This window comes from Chiloscyllium punctatum, chromosome 5 (genome assembly GCF_047496795.1).
Source record: "Chiloscyllium punctatum isolate Juve2018m chromosome 5, sChiPun1.3, whole genome shotgun sequence".
Taxonomy (NCBI): Eukaryota; Metazoa; Chordata; class Chondrichthyes; order Orectolobiformes; family Hemiscylliidae; genus Chiloscyllium; species Chiloscyllium punctatum.
Genome location: NC_092743.1, coordinates 114,126,602 through 114,147,849, shown reverse-complemented (window position 1 = coordinate 114,147,849; position 21,248 = coordinate 114,126,602). Strand labels below are relative to the sequence as shown.

Genomic DNA, 21,248 nt, shown 5'->3' with positions numbered 1-21,248 from the left:
GTTGGTGCGGACTTGATTCTATAAGGATTCTGTTATTCTATCATGTGTGATTGCACTATTAGACAAATACAAATTTATTAAAAAACTGAAGGCAACAGTGGTGAGCACTGCTGCCTCACAGCGACATAGACCTTGGTGTAATTTCAGCATTGGGTGACTTTGTGGAGTTTGCAGTTGTGCATAATTGAGCTTTTGCCATACTTGACTTCTAAAACTAGATTTAATGACACTGAACAATAACAATGTCAGACTGCTATGGTCTCTTATCTCACTTTTTCTTTCTTTTGAATTCAGGATACAACCTGTAGCCATAGTCTATAACCATAGTTTAAAATAAAAACTTGTAATTTTAGCTACTCAAGAAAAATGAGCTCATACTTTTTCTATTTCTGTAACTCAGCACGCATCTGACTTAGTGAAGACGGTTGGCTCTCGGTATGATGAGTATATCAACGTGAAGGACCTGTCAGACAAAATTGCTCGTGCATTAACTGCAGCAAAAAAGGACAATGACTTCATTTACCATGACCGTGTTCCAGATGTGAAAGACTTGGACCCTGTCGGAAAAGCCACGTTGGTGAAGCCTACTCCTGTCAGTGTCCCCATGAGTCAGAAATTCACTGGTAAGTTCACAGTAAGAGAATCCTTCAAAAGTGTGCACTTGAAACCTATTTTGTTGCAGATTCATATTTGATAACTGCAGTACTATTGATGTTTTGAGAGGCTTTGCTTAGAATAAGTGAAGGGAAATCAAAAAGAGCAAGTGAAAAAAATCCCCGTACTAGCCTTTTGAAGACACTGCTCAATTCATATGGAGAGGTACATTTGACGTTGAGAAAGAATAGGAAGCTAGGTAAAGGTTGAAGAGTAGCACTTAATCAAGGATAGCATTTGTATAATAGTTACAGATGACCTTGGTTCAGGTGATTAGGGTAGAGAATTGGTTTGGGTGGGGATGAAAAGTTGTAGGGGAGACCATTCATGAGCACGATTGGTATTCGGAGCCCCTAACAATAATTACAAAGCAGGACAAAGTATACAAGAAGCAATGTGGTACAGTAATGGCAATAATCATGGGTGACTAAATAAACTGGAAAAATGAGATCGGCATGAGTAACCGGGATGAAGAGTTTAGAGTTAGAGCAGCACGTTTTGGAACTGACCATAATACAGGTTATATTAGAGTTTGGTGTTAGGTAATCTGACCGAATGAATTAACAGCCTTTTCAGGAGCCCTTAGATAGCAGGGACCACCATATGATTGAATTTTGCATCCACTTTGAAAGAGAGCAGACTGGGTCTAAGTCAGATATTTTAAACTTGAATGAAGAGAACTAGTGGGCAGGACAACTGAGCTAGATTAAGTGAACTGGTATACTAGGATAAGGAACAGATTGATCGGATCAGTGACAATCATTTCAAAGGGATATTTCAGAATGTGAATTCCTTTTAGAAAGGTAAATTCTAATGAGAGAGCCATCTATCATCCATTTTTAACTAGAGATTGTTCATTTTGGTGGAAGAATAAAATAGCAGAAGTGTCGTAGTGCATGAGTCAAAAATGTTAGTATGTAGTTACAGCGCATCATCAAGAAGGCTAATGGGAAGCTTTCCTTTATTACAAGAGGAGTTGAACATGAAAGCAAGGATGTTAGTTTTCAGTTATACATGGCATTGGTGAGACCACATCCTGAATAGTGCAGTTTTGGTCTCCTTAATTAAAGAGTAATGTAAATGCTTTGGAGGTGGTTTCGGAGGAGATTTATTAGATTGATTGAGCAGATTGCCTTATGAGATTTGGTTCTGACTTATTTCATTTGAGTTTAGAATAGAGAGTGACTTGATTAAAGTGTGTTAGAGTTTAAATGGTCTCGATGAGGTGGATATGGCAAAATGTTTCCTCTTGTGGAACACAGAGCTAGGGGTTGCTGTTTTAAGTAATTTAGGATCACACTTTTGTACAACAGTTGTTACATCTATGTATAATAGTGAAATTGATTCCAAGTTTCTAAATTATGTTCACTTGACCATTGACTCCAATTTTAGTAATGATTATGTTTTCTTTCATCAAAATAATGTGTAACTTGGAGGTGGGGGATAATCACATTGTAATATTTCTCAATTCAGAGTTAGTATGGCTAAATTCCTAAAACTTTCTTGTATATTTACTTACGTATTTAGATCTCTTTGTGAAGATGGTTCCTTTGGCAGTGCAGCACTCTCTGAGCATGTACAATCAGCGAAGGGCTGACTTAGTGAATAGACTAATCGCACAAATGAGAGAATCTACAAATCTAGCCAATGGGTAAGTAAGTGGCTCGAAATGACTAATAGTTGACACCTCTACTTGGCACTATGTACAGATAATTTTGGAGTTTGCTTTGTTAGTCAGGAAAGAGCATGAGCTGTTCTTTAGCAAGTTCTGTATGATGGCATTGTTGATTTGGACTTCATTATGAACTTGTTTATAGGAAAACAAGCAGCAATATTGTACCTAAATAAAAATCTCTATTTGTGCTTACATAATCTTTTGGCTTTAGAGCTTAAGTATTGTTGAGAGGGCACGTTTAGTCAAAGCATTTCATCACACGCTCATCAGGACAATTTGTAAGATCTGGTCGGCGCAGACAAGTTGCACCGAAGGGTCTATTTCCGTGCTGCATGATGCTAAATACCAGAGTTAAGGGAAGACAACATTTATATTCTGGCTGGTGCCGACTCGTTGCCAAGTGTGGATTTTGATTTGTTGCCATGGTGGAACATCAGTCTGAAGTCTGAGCTTTCGTTGATTGACCAAATTTGAAAAATGAACAAAAATGAACAAAATGATTCAGTTCCCAGCTTGCAATATGGCAAACTTGAGTGTACTGGAAACTACATCTGGTAGACTTTGCAAGCAGAGAAAAATATGTGTACGTAGAGCACCTGATTCAGTTCCACAAAATAGGTGACAGCCATTCTTAACACAGTTCATTTTTAAGGGCAATGTCTTGACTGATTTATAGCCAACCTGCCTGATGTAAAAGTTAAGCAAAGCTAGCAGTCAACTGTCACTCTGCATTCTGTTTTATTACTGCGATATATTTGTGTAAAGTATGATTTAACAGTTTAGCAGGTCCCTATAGGTGCAAAACAAAAAAGCTTCAACAAACTGTATCTTTTTCAGCAACATGCAATTTAGGCTTAATATTCCAAGTTGATCTTGCTATTTATCTGAATATTTTTTGATTAGATCAATGGCCTCAAGTTCACGCTCAGTGGTGGATGCACTGTAATTTTCTACAGTAGGGTTTAATACAGGTCACAAACTATTTCCTGGTTCCTTAGATGAATTAATTTATTTCAAAATATTCAATTTGTAACATCACTTGCTGATAAGTGAAACTTCAGTCTACCTCAAGTGAATTGGAGTACATTAATACCAGTTGGTCAGCTTTCTCTCTGCAGACCTTTTCTCCTTGACCTTATTAATGCATGTTTTGTCAGTAAATGTGTTTTCGGAAAGCAAGATGAGAAAATCACAATTATATCCTGTGTAATACGTATTTTTACTAACTCACTCACCAGCTTGGTATATTTATTAATCCTGGGTTCCCATTCATTTATTTGTAACCATTTTGCTAACCTGTTGTTTCTTTCTTTCATTCATAAAAGCGTGTTTCTATGATGCATTTTAGTATTGCAAGATAGACTAAATTGAGACATTACTTTCAAACCCATTACTGCTCCTTCACATCTTCAACCTTACCAGACCTATTTATGACAAAAGCTACCTCTATATCAAAGACTACTAACCTATTCAGAAAAAATACCCCCACCGCCCATAGTGTCTCCATGACTCACCTGAAACTATGGGAAGATTACAATATTTATCAGCCATTTCTCAGAACCTGAATAGATTGCAGAACATCAAATAGTTTCTCCAAGGAGTAAATACATGAAACAGGGGCTTGGCCCCTTTACTGTCAAAACAGAGCTTCTGTGAAATTGCATGAATGAATGAAACTTGCACCAGCAAATAAGAAACAAAATCTCATGACAGAGCTGCGGTAATCAGTTTAATATCCTTTTATCTTTTATTAAGTACACGTACAATTTCTAACTTATTTAGAGCATATAGGCCTAGTACTCCTACTGGCATTTACTAACTTTAAAAGACAAAAGGACTAACACCTCTTAATTATGCAAGCAGACTGGACACACTTAATCCAATCAGGAGTAGCCAGCTGATTGTTTGAACAATCTCCTGCTCACAAACCTTTTGTTTTATCTGTTCACCATGTTAAAATTATGTAACATCATAGAATTTTAATGGATGTAAGCACAGTGTGTATAAAGAAGCTACTGTAAGAATGATGTTTTGGATTCCACCACCACCTTGAACTATGCTACTGTGTTTGCCGAATAAAAAGGCGTTTTTGCCACTCACGACTTTGGTCGTTATTTGAACATCGTTCCAAACCTGGTTAGATTCTGGGATAGTCTTGTTGCAGAACAAATTAAAGAATACTTGTGGCTGAGTCAGTAAAGATTTTTTTTAAATTTGTAAAACTTAGTTGTATAGTGCAGGGAGGCCCCAGGCTTGATTTTATGTTACTTTCAACCAGTCTTATCCAAGGCAAAAATGGCTGTCTGGATTCTGAGTTGAGATGGGAAACCTATTCATGGTTCCTGTTCTTGAGAGCTGTTTTGTGGTTTGTGCTGGAAAGTGTGCATGTGTACACATGAGGGCCAGCTGAGTGTCCTCTGCCAGATATGATGTGGAGGTGCTGGTGTTGGACCGGGGTGGACAAAGTTTAAAAATCTCTCAACACCAGAATATGGTCGAACAGGTTTATTTGGAAGTACAAGTTTTTGGAGCACTGCTCCTTTGTCAGGTAGCTAGTGGAGTTGATCATAGGACACACAATTTATAGCAAAAGATCACTGTGACATATTGATTGCTCTTTCATCTCTTAGAGTGGGTTGCAAGTTTTGATTCATTAATATGTAAATCACAGAACTTCTCTTAAATCACATTCTCGCGATAACTTAAGATTTTATTTTTTAAAAAAGTGATATCTCAGCTCAGACATTGGCTAATGTTGTGCATTTGTTTCATTCTCCTGTCGTCCGGCATGCCTCCCATAGTTATAATTATAGATGATACAAATATTTCTGCACATGGCTGCACGATTTCCTCCCTAATTTTCCACTATGTCCTACGGTAAATCTTCTGGACATGATCTAATTTATCAACCTTCACATTTTCTAAGAGCTGCCACAGTTCCTCTTCTGTAATGTGAACTGGTTTCAAAAAATCTGTATTTATTTTCTTGAATTCTCTAGCTATCATTTCATTCTCCACAGTATAAACTGAAGTGAAATATTCTTTTAATATCTTCCCATCGCCTGAGGTTCAACACCAAGACGGCTGCTTTGATCTTTAAGGGGTCCTTCTCTCTCGAGTTGCTGTTTTGCTCTTAATATACTCATACTTGCATATGTACTGATTTTTAAAAATATATACATCATTTCAGTGTGCTAGCCTCCCTAAATCTGCCAGCTGCCATAGAGGATGTTTCTGGGGATGACATTCCTCAGTCTATCTTGGACAAGTCCAAAGCAGTCATTCAGCAAGGTGGCCTACAGACTATAGATCAACTTATCAGAGATCTTCCAGGACTTCTACAAAGAAACAAAGAAATTCTTGATGAGGTAATTATTTTGTTTCCTATCCTTTCAACTGCTTGATGTTTTTGTGCTGTTTTTCAAAAGCATTAACCTTTTCAAATGTTACACTTCATTTATAAGATGGGCACTTGGAAAATATTTAGCTGGTGTGAATTAACATTTTTTTTTAAAAGTCTTCGGAATTAAATGAGTGTATTGCAGGAATTTGAGATTTAGTATGGTTAAATGAGTTTAAGTATTTAGCTACTTTGTAACTTGTGTAACTGAAAATTTAACTTAATCAAAATGAGTTAATTATCCATTTATAATTGCAGCCAAAGTAATCTTGTTTTCTTTCTAAAAGTAAAATTTACCTAAAAGCAGTAATGCATGCTATAGTACTACATTTTCATGTGAATTCTTTTTAGGCAATGAGAATACTTGATCAAGAGGAAGTCACAGATAATGAACTGAAAGCAAAATTCAAAGAACGTTGGCAACGAACACCTTCAAATGAATTGTACAAACCCCTAAGAGCAGGTGAAAAACAAGTCAAATTTCATTTTAGTTTGTTCCAATCTGTCAGTAATCATGTCTTAAATTTACTGCTACAATTTCTGAAGAGCTCAGCTGCTAAAACTGGATAATTTGTCCTGATTTTCTGATATGGGAGGAGGCCTCATTTTGTTACTGGTACACGTCGAGTCCCTTGATGTTCCCATATAGCGCATACATGCTCCTTATACAGGAAGGTTAAACTTTTTATGACCATCTTACCCTACCTAAATGACTGACCAGAGCTACGCATACTCTGTCTTATACTTGACCAGCATGCTGAATGGATTTACTTTGATTGTCTTTGTAGCAGAGCTGATATTCACTCAGAAGTGTAATAATATATCAGACTGTTGTCTTGTTTTCATACCCACATCAATTTTCACCCCACTAAACTCCAGTGGGCAAGAGGGTTTAGTACTGTAGATGAGAGGAGATGGTGGAATGTTGGGGCTGATTGCTTTGTTTAAGGAATGTGTATTCAATTCACATTGAGAAAAAGACGCATAGATGCAGCTGTATTACACTATAAATGTAATACTATAATCACTGTAAATGCTGGAGGAAACATCTCAGAAGCGCTTCACAGGAGGCTCCCAAGCACTGAGGATGTCACCTAGACAGGGGACAAAACGTCTGCAACACAAATTCCCAGCTCGGCGAACAGAACCACAACAATGAGCACCCGAGCTACAAATCTTCTTCCAAACTTTGAAGTATTACACTTAACAACTTACTGGCTAACGGTGTTCATGGCTCTGCTGGAGTAATAGAACATAGAACAGTACAGCACAGGAATGGGCCCTTGGGCCCGTGATATTGTGCCAAACATGATGCCAAATCAAACTAATCCCTTCTTCCTGCCCTTGGTCAATAGACAATTGGTGCAGGAGTAGGCCATTCTGCCCTTCGAGCCTGCACCGCCATTCATCATGATCATGGCTGATCATCCTCCATCAGTATCCTGTTCCTGCCTTATTTCCATAACCCTTGATTCCACGATCCTTGAGAGCTCTATCCAACTCTTTCTTAAATGAATCCAGAGACTGGGCCTCCACTGCCCTCTGGGGCAGAGCATTCCACACACCCACCACTCTCTGGGTGGAGAAGTGTCTCCTCATCTCTGTCCTAAATGGCCTACCCCTTATTTTTAAGCTGTGTCCTCTGGTTCGGGACTCCCCCATCTGTGGAAACATGTTTCCTGCCTCCAGACTGTCCAGTCCTTTTTAATAATCTTATACGTCGCAATCAGATCCCCTCTCAGTCTTCTAACCTCCAGGGTATACAAGCCCAGTCACTCCAATCTTTCAACATAAGATAGTCCTGCCATTCCAGGAATTGACCTCGTGAACCTACACTGCACTCCCTCAATAGCCAGAATGTCTTTCCTCAAATTTGGAGACCAGAACTGCGCACAGTATTCCAGGTGTGGTCTCACCAGGGCCCTGTACAGCTGCAGAAGAACCTCTTTGCTTCTATACTCAGTCCCTCTTGTTATGAAGGCCAGCATGCTATTAGCCTCCTTCACTACCTACTGTACCTGCATGCTTGCCTTCATTAACTGGTGTACAAGAACACCCAGATCTCTTTGTACTGCCCCTTTACCTAAATTGATTCCATTGAGGTAGTAATCTGCCTTCCTGTTCTTGCCACCAAAGTGGATAACCATATATTTATCCACATTAAACTGCATCTGCCATGCATCTGTCCACTCATCTAACTTGTCCAGGTCACCCTGTAATCTCCTCACATCCTCCTCACATTTCACCCTGCCACCCAGCTTTGTATCATCAGCAAATTTGCTAATGTTATTGCTAATACCATCTTCTATATCATTAATATATATATATTATTTTAAAAAGCTGCAATCCCAGCACTGATCCCTGCGGTACCCCACTGGTCACCGCCTGCCATTCCGAAAGGGAGCTGTTTATCACTACTCTTTGCTTCCTGTCAGCCAACCAATTTTCAATCCAAGTCAGTACTTTGCCCCCAATACCATGCGCCCTAATTTTGCTCACTAACCTCCTATGTGGGACTTTATCAAAGGCTTTCTGAAAGTCCAGGTACACTACATCCACTGGATCTCCCTTATCCATCTTCAGATTACATCCTCCAAAAGATTCCAGAAGATTAGTCAAGCATGATTTCCCCTTCATAAATCCATGCTGACTCTGACCTATCCTGTTACTGCTATCCAGATGTGTCGTAATTTCATCCTTTTATAATTGACTCCAGCATCTTTCCCATCACTGAGGTCAGACTAACTGGTCTATAATTTCCTGCTTTCTCTCTCGCTCCTTTCTTAAAACGTGGTACAACATTAGCCACCCTCCAATCTACAGGAACTGGTCCTGAATCTATCGAACTCTGGAAAATAATCACCAACGCATCCACGATTTCTAGAGCCACCTCCTTTAGTACCCTGGGATGTAGACCATCAGGTCCCGGGAACTTATCAACCTTCAGACCTAACAGTGTCTCCAACACCAATTCCTGGCAAATATTAATTTCCTTAAGTTCAGGTCCTTCAGCCACTCTTATCTCTGGGAGATTGTTCGTGTCTTCCCCAGTGAACACTGATCTGAAGTACCAACTCAATTCTTCTGCCATTTCTTTGTTCCCCATAATATATTCCCCTGTTTCTGTCTTAAAGGTCCCAATTTTAGTCTTAACCATTTTTTTGCCTTTCACATACCTAAAAAAGCTTTTACTATCCTCCTTTATATTTTTGGCCAGTTTACCTTCGTACCCCCATTTTTTCTGAGTATTTCCTTCTTAGTAATTCTCTGTTGTTCTTTAAAAGCTTCCCAGTCCTCCGTTTTCCCACACATCTTTGCTATGTTATACTTTTTCTCTTTTAACTTTTATATGTTTCTTAACTTCCCTCGTCAGCCACGCCCACCCCTGCCTCCTCAGGATCTATCTTGCTTTTTGGAATGAACTGATCCTGCACCTTCTGCATTATACCTAGAAATATCCGCCATTGTTTCCCCACTTCATCCCTGCTAAGGTACTGCACCATTGAACTTTGGCCAGCTCCTCCCTCATAGCTCCATAGTTCCCTTTATTCAACTGAAATATTGTCACTACCGATTGTACCCTCTCCCCCTCAAATTGCAGATTGAAGCTTATTGTATTATAGTCACTACTTCCCAATGGCTCCTTCACTTTGAGGTCCCTGATCAATTCTGGTTCGTTGCACAATACCAGATCCAGAATTACCTTCTCCCTGGTAGGCTCCAACACCAGCTGTTCTAAGAATCCATCTCGGAGGCACTCCCCAATTCTCTCTCTTGAGGTCCAATACCATCCTGATTCTTCCAGTCTACCTGCATGTTGAAATCCCCCATAACTGTAGTAACATCTTTGAGTCAGGCCAGTTTCAGCTCCTTATTCAACTTACACACTACATCCGTACTACTGTTTGGGGGGGAATATTGTCCTACATTCATATTACTGCTTGGTCCATATCCCTCCATTCTTTGCATATTAATGTGCTTATCTAAAAGTTTCTTAAATGCCTCTCTTGCATCAGCCACTCCTACCACTGCTGGCAGAATGTTCCAGACTTCTACCACTCCATATTTTTAAAAAAAAACTTACCTCTTAAATCTCCTTTTGAACATTCCCCCTCTCACTTTAAATGCACGCCCCCTGGTTTTAGACATTTCAATTTTGGGGGAAAAATTTCTGACCGTCAACCTTGTCTAAGCATCTCATAATTTTATAAACTTCTATCAAGTCTCCCCTTAGCCTCTGCCGCTCCAAAGAAAACAATGAAGTTTTCTAATCTTGGAGTCATAGAGATGTACAGCATGGAAACAGACCCTTCGGTCCAACTTGTCCATGCTGACCAGATATCCCAATCCAATCTAGTCCCACCTGCCAGCACCCCGCCCATATCCCTCCAAATCCTTTCTATTCATATACCCATGCAAATGCCTTTTAAATGTTGCAATTGTACCAGCCTCCACCTCCTCTTCTGGCAGCTTATTCCACACACATACCACCCTCTGCGTGAAAATGTTGCCTCTTGGGTCTCTTTTATATCTTTCCACCCTCAACCTAAACCTATGGCCTCTAGTTCTGGACTCCCCTACTCCAGGGAAAATACTTTGTCTATTTATCCTATCCTTGCCCCTCATGATTTTACAAACCTCTATAAGGTCACCCCTCAGCCTTTGATGCTCCAGGGAAAACAGCCCCAGCCTATTCAACCTCTCCCTATAGCACAAATCCTCCAACGCTGACAACATTCCTGTAAATCTTTTCTAAACTGTTTCATTTTTCCCAACATCTTTCAGATAAGAAGGGCACAAGAATTGCATGCAATATTCCCACAGTGGCCTAACCAATGTCCTGTACAGCCGCAAATGACCTCCCAACTCCTGTACTCCATACTCTTGACCAATAAAGGAAAGCATACCATGTTGACTATCCCTAATCAGTCCTTGCCTTTCCAAATACATGTGCATGCTGTCCGTCAGGATTCCCTCCATCAACTTGCCCACCACTGACGTCAGGCTCACTGGTCTATTGTTCCCTGGCTTGTCATTACCACCTTTCTTAAACAGTGGCACCATGTTAGCCAACATCTAGTCTTCTGGCACCTCACTTGTGACTATTGAAGATACAAATATTTCAGTAAGAGGCCCAGCAATCACATTCCTAGCCTACTAGAGTTTTAGGGCACACCTGATCAGGTCCTGGGCATTTATCCACTTTTATGCATTTCAAGATATCCAGCACTTCCTCCTCTGTAAGATGTCACCATCTATTTCCGTACATTCTATATCTTCCATGTCCTTTTCCACAGTAAATACTGTCGTCTCTCCTTTCACGCTTATACTCTAATCCAGTCAGCAGCCTGGTAATCCTGATCTGTACTGTCTCCAAAGTCTCCACATCCTTCCTGTAAAATGGTGACCACAATTGCAGTATTTCAAGTGTGGCCTAACCAAAGTAGTGTAAAGCTGCAACATGACATCCTTATTCTTCTACTCAGTTCCCTGACCAATAAATGCAAGCATGTCATATTTCTTCTTTACCACCCTATCTACTTGCATGGCCGCTTGCACGAGGCTATAGACTTGAACCCCAAGATCCCTCTGTGCGTCCATGTTGTTCAGGGCCGTGCCATTGACTGTATACTTTTCCTTAACATTTGATCTCCAAAAATGCAGCACCTCACACTTAACCTGATTATACTCCGCCATTTCTCCACCCAGATCTGAAATTGACCTATATCTGGCTATATCCTTTGACAACCTTTTAATACTATCCACAACTCCACCAATCTTTGTATTGTCTGCAAACTTACTAACCCACCCATCTACGTTTTCATCTAAGTCATTTATATATCTCAACCAGCAGATGTCCCAATACAGATCCCTGCAGAATACCACTAGTCACTGTTCTCCACCCTTCCTCCAGTACCCTCTGCCTTCTATGGGGAAGCCAGTTCTACATCCAAGTGGCCAAGTCACTGGATCCCATGCACCCTTAAGTGTCTGGATCAGCCTACCATGAGGGACCATGTTGAAAGCCTTACCAAAATTCATGCAGACAATATCTGCTGCTGTACCCTCATTGTTTACCTGCGTTACCACCTCAAAAAAAAGGTCAGTCAAGTTAGTAAGACATGACCTCCCTTGAGTCGGTTTAAGACACTTGAGAGGCTTCACTGCAAGATGGAAAGGGCACAAATTAAATTGCAGTCTGTGCTGGATATTCTAGAAGATCTGGGCCATTATATTTATTCCTTAAACATGTTCATCTACAATGTCTAACCTGGCCACTGATAATGTAACACTGATTCCTGGTACAATTTGATGACTGCATTTATCTTTATATTCTGCATATAAGTTCCCAATTGACCTGCTCTGAGAGGCATGGCAGGATTGAGGACTTTGGATGTTTTGTCTTGGGTCTTAAACAGTGGAAACATTAGCGGTCACCAGAGCTTTGGGTACACCAGTACTTGTAAGCTTCTCTGGTTGTCCAGTGTATTGATTATAGAGCATGAAAACAGACCCTTCACTGCAACGTGTTCATGCCAATCAAGTTTCCCAAACTCAACTAGTCCCATTTGCCTGTTTGGCCCATATCCCTCTAAACCTTTCCTCTTCATGTACCTGTCCAATTGTCTTTTAAATGTTGTAACTTTACCTGCATTTACCTTCTCCAGCAGTTCATTCCTCATTGCAAACCACCTCCTGTGGGGAAGAAGTTGCCCCTCCGGTCCCTTTTTTGAATTTTTTTCCCTCTCGCACCTTAAAACAATGATCTTTAGCTTTGAGTTCCCCTACCCGAGGGAAAGGACCATTGCAATTCACTGTAACTATGCCCCTTGTGATTTCGTCAACCTCTATAAGGGCTCCCCATAACCTCCGTGCTCCAGGGGAAAAGGCCCCAACCTATCCAGACTCTCCTTATAACTCAAATCTCCTAGTCCTGGTACCATCTCTGTAAATCTTTTCTGTGTTCTTTCCAATTTAATAACATGCTTCCCATAGCAAGCGCCAGAAGTATATGCAGTACTCCAAAGGTGGCCCCACCAGTGCTGTCACATGATGTCCCAACTCCTATAATCATTGCTTTGACCAGTGAAGGCAAACATGCCAACTACTGCCTTCACCACCCTGCCAACCCATGATGCCACTTTCAAAGAAATATTTACCTGACCCTGTAGGTCTCTCTGTACAACAACAATCTCCAGGGATGGAAATTAAAATGTGTTTTTCTCATTTACTCTTGAAGTCTGATGAAGACCATGTTGGACAGATTTCAATTCTGTGATTGACCACCTGCTATTTTAGATGAAGAGCAAACTCATAACAAAACCAAGGAATTTGGGTCAGTTAGTATATTATCATCTCATCTAATGTTACATAAATTGCTTTGGGACATTTCACACTATTTTGATATTTTTCAGAACAACATTGTGATGAGGCATGGCTGTATCTTATTTTGAAACTTTGTAATGCTAAAATTCTTAGAGTAAGGCAAAATATGTTTTTAATTGGTGGGAGCAATTGGGAATCTATGGGATACGCTAAGTTGAGTTCTCTTCTACCAATTTCTCACCCTCAAGAGACACATTTTGAATAGTGAGAGAAGTCAGACTGCAACTTCCAACATCAGTACACATGCTTTTAAAGCTTGTATCCAGAAGTTGCCATTAGATAGTAAAGACATGGAGAATGGCTGATTTGGTTTGGCTATCTTTGTATTTACAACACAGTAAAAATCAAACCTTTAAATGTCCTCAAAATTGACCCCAATGGTTCTTAACCAATCCTAGACTCTGCAAACCGTCAATTCTGGTTGTTGCTTAAACGTAAGATTTAACGATTAATTCACAATCCAATAAATGTCGCAAAGCAAAATTAAACAACAAGATAATCTAATGTCAAAATGCCCTTTTCACACACGCAGACGCACACAGTTAAGGGATCAATAAAAGAAAATTACAACTGGCCAGATTACTTTTGATATGGCTTTAAGAGGTGTATTATGTTTTTTTTTAAAGTGAAGAGAGGTTGAGACGGAAGTGACAAGCAGTCTGCTTCAAGCCAAGGAAGTAAACTGCTTGTGAGGCCTTCGGATTTTTTAAATAAAAAGCTGAAGGAGCCTGAATGGCTCCCTTAAAACCAGGATTTTCATTCTGGCGCTGCGATCTCTCTCTTTTCTTTACTCTCTCTCTCTCTTTTCTCTCTCTCTGCCCCTCTCTCTCTCCCTCTCCCTCTCTCTTCTCTTCTCTTCTCTTCTCTTTTCTCTTCTCTTCTCTTCTCTTCTCTCGCTCTCTCTCTCTCGCTCTCTCTTCTTTCTCGCTCTCTTCTTTCTCGCTCTCTTCTTTCTCGCTCTCTTCTTTCTCGCTCTCTTCTTTCTCGCTCTCTTCTTTCTCGCTCTCTTCTTTCTCGCTCTCTTCTTTCTCGCTCTCTTCTTTCTCGCTCTCTTCTTTGCTCGCTCGCTCTTTGCTCGCTCGCTCGCTCTCTCGCTCCTCGCGCTCGCTCTCTCTTTCCTCGCGCTCGCTCTCTCTTTCCTCGCGCTCGCTCTCTCTTTCCTCTCGCTCGCTCTCTCTCTCTCTCTGTTATTTTAGTTTCTTTTTATTTTGAATGTATTTTAACTATAGTGTATGAATAAAGTTTTTTGTTTTCACCAATCCAATTACATCCAAAACACAACGCCTGGCACATCCTTTTTAAAATAAGAAAAAGTTAGGATCAAGGCTATCTCCTTGACATGTTTTCATGGGGTTTGTTCTGATTCATAACATACTCCAAGTTGTTTTCACCAATGCATTGTTCCACAAGTATAGATGATTATTTCTTGGTTAACTTTCTTAATATGAAGGTCACATTTTCACCTCATTCAGAGCAAGTTGGTTTCTATTCTCCAAAATTGCAAAAACCTGTTAGCGGTTTAGGTAGAGATGTTTCAAATCCTCATGCAGTCTAATGTACTAATCCAGGCTCTAAACACATCTGCCTGGCTTTTTATGTTCCTTGCATTAAAATAAATGTCCCACTGTGTTCATTAACTTGGCCCTATCTGTTCTTTTCTATTAGATTTACTTGACTTAAAGTCTCCTCAATCTGCTCGATGTTCTCTATCACTCTACATGCTGACCACCTACTCTGCTCCTGTTCCCCTTCTCTGGAGAGGCATTAACAAAGCACCCTGCAAGAATATTGGTGCCCTTCCAGTTTAAGCGCAACCTGTTCTTTTTGCGCTGCCCTGGAAGGGATTCACATGATCCAAATATCTGAAGCCCTCCCTTCTACACCAGCTCTTTAACCATGCATTCAGCTATATTATCTTCCTATTTCGGGCCTCACTAGCACATGGCACAGGGTGTAATCCAGAGATTATTACAGTAAAAATTCTGCTTTTTTGTACATATTTTTATTAGAAATTTAGCATTTTTAAAAGTTTACAGAAATAAACAAAACTCTCAAGTACAAACATTGATATACAATTAAATCTTAAATTTATAATAACCAAAATTTAACAAAAGAAGAATGCCGAGGGGAAAAAAAAATAAAACTCAACTAACTACTAAAAACTATTTCTAAATAATAAAAAAAATAAAACTTTATTTAAATGGAGATTTTCCCCCTTGTTCCCAGGGGGTGTCACTTCCTTTCCAAAGGTCCATCGTATCCTCTCCCAACCAATGCCCCACCCTTGACCCAGGCGCTCCTCAATAAAATGAGGAGAATTCAGATATAATACAAAGCTAGAGTTAACAGTGAGCACCCTACCACCCCCCCCCCCCCCCCCCCCCAACCCACACCTGGATATATTTGGTAATGTTAATACCATGTATAAACATATATAACTATAAAATTACAACTTCAACAAATAATAATTAAATATAATAATACAAAATAACAAGGGAAAACAACCCCGCTCCTAGAGACAGAGGTAAAATAGAATAAGGTAACCGCCTCCCCCCACCAACATACATCCATAGAATAATTTTAAAAAACAACCCCATGGGGGGGAGAAAATCGTTAAAGAGAGAACAAATAAATAAATCCCTCTCCCCACCCCCCAACATAATATTAAACAGTAAGGTAAGAAAAAAGGAAAAGGTTGGGGGTGGGGATATAAACCGGAGTGGGGGAAAGGCAAACCAACATCCATTGTCTCTTACAATTTATCGAAGAGAGTCCAAAAATTCCTTAGCCTTTTCTGGCGATCCAAAGTTATACACAGATCCTTCATGGTTAAAGCGTAGCGTTGCTGGGTAGTGTAAGGAGTACTGAATATTTAAGTCGCTTAAACGCTTCTTCGCCTCATCGAATGCCTTCCTCTTTCGGACCAGAGCTGGGGAAAGTCCTGGAATAACATGATCTTGGATCCTTTATAGGTCATAGCTTGGGAATCTTTTCCAAGATTTCTAGAGGCTTCTAGGAGTATCTGCCTCTCCCTATAGCTCTGCAGCCGGAACAGGACTGGGCGAGGGCGCTGGTTTGAGCCGGGCCCGCGTATTGCAACCCGGTAGGCCCATTCCACCCTTACCTGGCCTGATCCAGCCTCCAGATTTAAAAGCTGTGGCAGCCACTGCTCGAGAAATACTGTAAGCTGGCCTTCCTCTTCCCGTTCGGGAAGGCCCAGCAAACGAATATTTTCTTGACGACCTCGATTGTCGAGATCATCAATATGATTCTCTGAGGTCCGGACTCACTGTTTGAGGTCCGGACCTGATCCACGGCCGATTGCGCAGTAGTTTCTGAGGTCGCGGCCTTTAACTCCGCCCCTCCAACTCGGCACTCGATTTCTTTAATGTCTCGGTCGTGCTTTTGCAGCGCGGCCGAGAGTGAGTCCCATCGACTTCGGGATTCTTCAATGAAAGCGTCTATCTTCGCATCCAGTTTGGAGATGATTTCCACAAGGCTCGCCACTGTAGGTAAGTGCCCCAGGGCGGCTGTGGATATCTCTGCTGCAGCTGGAGAGGGTGGGGGAGGGGTTCCTGCTTGCTGAGAGCTGCGGGCTCCCTTCCCTTTAGTCACTTTTTCTAAAGATTAGATTGTTTAAATTTAATACTAAGCAACTAATTAAATTAAACAGCTATTTTAAATGATTTGGTGAGTGTGGTGGGGGTGGGTGGCCCACTTTGCCCAAGTCTTGGGAGGAGCACTATAGACTCAAGACTTGCTGGGTCGCTACCATCTTGGATCCCCCTGGTATTGCTTTTTAACTTTCTACCTAACTCCCTCAATTCCCTTTGCAGGGCCTCCTCTTTTGTCCTGCTTATGTCATTGGTACCAATATTGACCATGACCTCTGGCTACTCCACTTCTTTCAGACTGTCCTGTGCAAACTTAGACAGTTTTGATCCTGGCACCAGGGAGGCAACTCATTATTCTGGAGTCTTGCTTATGGCCACAGAAACACCTTTCTGAGGCCCCTGTCTAAAGTCTTCTATCACCAGTGCTTCCTGAAACTTTGACTCTCCCTGCTGTGCAACACAGCCATTCAAGGTGCCTCTGTCTGGCTGCTGTTACTGCCTTCCCCTGAGAGGTCATTATGTTTAACGTCTTTTTTTTTGTTTTTCTCTCTTTCTCCTTCCTCCTTCCCCCCCCCCCCCCCCCCCCCGCCAAAAAAAAATACTCAAAGAATAACACACTTGATTGAGAGGGGGGTAGCCACAGGGGACTTTTGTCCCCTCCTACTGGTCACCTGCCTATGTGGCTGAATATTTGGTGTTGCCACATCACTGAATCTTCTATCTATAAAACTTTATGCTTCCTGTATGCTTTTCAGTGAGTCTACCTGCTCTGGCCAATCCATGTGGTCTGAGAAGAGTTACAGGTGGACAAACACTGCAGATACAGTTGTCAGGGACATTTGACTTCTCCCTGATTTACCACACCATACAGGAGGAGCATACCACTCCACTAGCTACCATTTGTGCTCCTGTAGTAACTATTGGATATAAAAAGAAAAGGAAAGACATTCCTTAGTGCTGCTTGTCCTCACTGAAGCCCAATGCTCACCAAAGCCCACACTTCAACCTCATAGCTCTCTTCAAAATGGGCTTGCTCGAGCCTGTCTCCCTTTCACATACTGCCAGTAGCAAGGAAAATCTTCTCCCAGAATCCTCCTCAGTGATATCTCTCTGCTGCCTTTGTTAGATGCTCTTTCTCCTATTGAGCACTGCATCTGCATGATTTCCTTCTCAGTTATGGTGAGTTTATTTCTCCCAGAATCCCCCTCAGTGACTTCTCGCTACCATCACTGTTATCCATTTATATCTTAAATCGCCACCATGATCTTAAATGGGTCCAGAAGCATTTCAATGTCTGACAGCTGTTTCATTTTTCTTATCAGAAGAAAGAACAGACATTTTTGGTTCCTTCCTTTTCTCTTTCATAATCCATTAATATCAAAACAAACCGTATCAGTACGTTAGGGATTTCTTCCATAAAGTTCTTTTCCTTCTTGAAGGAAGAAAGTTACTTCTAGATTGGTAGATGGACACAGTTCAGCCCATTGTACCCATTCTGGTCAACAAAGATCTGACGACTAAGTCCATTTTCCGGAGCTTGGTCCATAACCCTGGAGGCTATGACAATGCAAGTGATTATCTAACTAAAGGGTTTCTGCCTCGGCACCTTTTTCAGGCAGTGATTTCTAAATGTTGCCCACTTGGGTGGGAAAAGAAAACACTCCTCTGCTCATAACTTTGAACCCATTACTTGAATTCCATGCTCCATGGTTATTGACCTCTTTGGAAAAAGTGACTTCCTATCCATCTTATCCATATTTCTCAACTTACATCTGTCAGGTTCCCCTTTTTAATCTTTTTTGCTCAAATGGAAACAAGTCCAGCCTGTTAAATTTTTTCCTCAAATATCAGACCCTCCAGACCAGGCAACATCCTGGTCAATCTCCATCATCATCTCTAGTGCATTTGCATCCTTCCTCAAATGTGGGTATTGAAGCTTCATTCCAAATGCAAAATTTTATACAGTTCCAGCATAACCTCTAGGCTAATAAAGGAAAGTGTCCAGTAGGCCACCTTAGCCAACTTGGCTAACTTTTTTGTTAGAATGCTTGCTGATATTTCATTATTGTATTTAATTGTTCCTATCATTTTTGGCTTGGAACTGATAGCTGCAAGGTTACTTTTGATCTAAGCACAGCAGCTTTATTTAAGAACATACAGGCTGTTACTTGTTTTTGGGGCCAGCCCTGAAAGTTAATTACAGATTGTTTCTTGTTAAAAAGTACTCTGTAGATGGTTTGAGTCCGGAGAGGCCTTGTGCTGAGACAGATGGCAAATGTTGAACATTAACTGGGGCTTCCTGTGAAGTTGGTCAGTCAGGCAGTGAGGCCAGAATTTGAATTAGTTTCTAGACTATTAGGGTCAAAAGGATTGTACCAGCAAAAGCTACAGAAGTTCTATTGTTCCCTGGTTCTCCTTCATTTAACTTATTGAAAATCAGAGAATAGAATCCCAGTTATAAGAATTAAATAAATATTCCTGAGTCTGTTGGAAGATGTTTACATGCAGCAGTGTCATCAGAAGCCAAACAAAATATTATTCCCATACTAGTGCTGTTCTGGATTGCAGAGCCTGCTTAAGTGAACTGGCCAGTTAAACTTCATGAATTTTTCCCTTTTGATTTAACCGTTAACTGTATCTGCCTGAGTGTGTGCTAGAATCAAGGCAGGTTGGATTTAAAATCTTAAATGTTGATTACATTACTTTGTTGTTTAACTTTGCTGTGCTACAGTCACTGTATAATTACGAAATCAAGTCTTTTGTTTAACCAGATGTCTACTATTAATTATTCGTAAAACCTGGTACTGTTTATTCCAAACTGTCTGGGTCAGTTTTTTGCCATTTGAAATGTTTCAATTTTAGTATGCTGTGAGTACAGAGGTAAAGAGGCTGATTTGATTTGTATGCCTGTCTTCATGTCATAACACCTTCAGGGATCTGTGGAAATGCACATCAACGTCCCTCTAATCTTCAATATTTTCCAAAGTGCTATCATTTATAGTGTAACCTCTTGCCTGTTAGACCTCCCTACATGCATTACCTCGCACCTTTGCTGAGTTGAGTTCCATTTGCCACTTCTCTGCCAGCAGATCAGTTGAGTGATAGTCCCCCTGCAGTTTACAGCTATCCTCTTCATTATTTACAGTGCTACCAGTCCTCATGTCATCTGCGAACTTTTTAATCATACCCTCTACATTTTAGGTCTAAATCATTAATGTTCACTACAAACAGTGAGGTTCCCAAAACCAAGGTGTGTGGGTCCTCACTGAAAATGTACAGTCACAGAAACATCCCTCTAACATCACCTCTGCTGCCTGCTTCTCAGCCAGTTTTGTCTCCACCTTTCTCCTTTTATGCTATGGATCTCATGGAGTCTTATGTTCTGGACCTTATCAAAAACCTTCCTCAAGTTCACTTGGACTATATAGACCATATGCATTACCTACTTCAATGTTCCTGGTTACTTCCTCAAAAAAACTTCATCAGGAATGTCAAACACAAATATATACTGACTATCCCTGATGAAACCTTATCTCTCCAAGTGCAGATATATTCTGTGCCTCAGCGTATTTTAAAAAAACTTTCTAACTGGCCTGTAATTTCCTGATCTATTGCCTCCTTTTTTTGAATAGTGGGGCAGCATTAGCAGTCCTTCAGTTGTTTAGTTTTTTGCCAGTAGCTAGAGAGGATTTGAAAATTTCAGCTAGTTTTCAAAACTGAAGTTGGATTGGCATAATTGCTTAATCTTGGTTTTGGATTTTAGATCTCTTTTGGCTGCCTGCTATCTGGGCTTTGCTTTTTGACTGTCATTTCTGAATTGGAGAAAGAAATGCATTGAGCTGTGTTTGGGTGACCAAAAGGATGTTTACAATGCACGATAAAAATGTTATGTAGAAAGTTTCAAATAATGTGTTTCTTTCTCACTTTTTTTCAAAGAGGGAGCCAATTTGAGAGCTACTCTGGACCGAGCTGCCCAAGCAGATAAAGTAGTCAAAGAACGTTATGCAACTAACAGTGAAATAATTGCTTTGCTTTGCAAACCTGAAGCCGAGCTGAATGCAGCTATACCTTCTGGCAATCCTACCAAATCTCTTCAAGGCAGTGAGGTAAAATAGAATTTGTTATTAACCATCAATCTATGTTTTGAAAAAAAAAATGTCCCCTGAAATGGTTGCTGAGACTGTAGAGTGCACAAGCTGTTTGTCATGTTTTTGCCCTTCTAATTCCTTGAGTAGATAAGTTTCACAGGTGCTTTCTGTGACTTGAGTTAAATAGCTACTATTTTCCAGTGTGTACTGGCGAATTGAGGAGATTGTTTAATTCTTGGATATTTGCATCATGAGATCATTCTCTCACATGAGATTCCTACTGGAGTACTGGCACTAATTTTAGAACCATGTTTGTCTCCCTGGTAGGCCTGACTTAACATTGAATCCAGTTAGATCTGACTGGCTATCTGTTTGTATGTATCCAAATGTCGTATAATAAAGAAAAGTGCTGGTTTCATGTTGTTAATCAG

The 21,248-nt window shown here is 40.6% G+C and overlaps 1 protein-coding gene across 4 annotated transcripts in view; it reads left to right on the top strand.

Annotated features, from left to right (window-relative positions):
* pdcd6ip (programmed cell death 6 interacting protein) overlaps positions 1-21,248 on the top strand; it is a 102,125-nt gene that overhangs the window by 56,252 nt on the left and 24,625 nt on the right. For all 4 annotated transcript variants that reach the window (XM_072571106.1, XM_072571103.1, XM_072571105.1 and 1 more), the window contains exons 8-12: positions 401-623; positions 2,182-2,305; positions 5,520-5,697; positions 6,081-6,192; positions 20,666-20,835. In XM_072571106.1, coding sequence (XP_072427207.1) covers positions 401-623; positions 2,182-2,305; positions 5,520-5,697; positions 6,081-6,192; positions 20,666-20,835 — 807 coding nt within the window. The remainder of the gene's footprint in view (positions 1-400; positions 624-2,181; positions 2,306-5,519; positions 5,698-6,080; positions 6,193-20,665; positions 20,836-21,248) is intronic.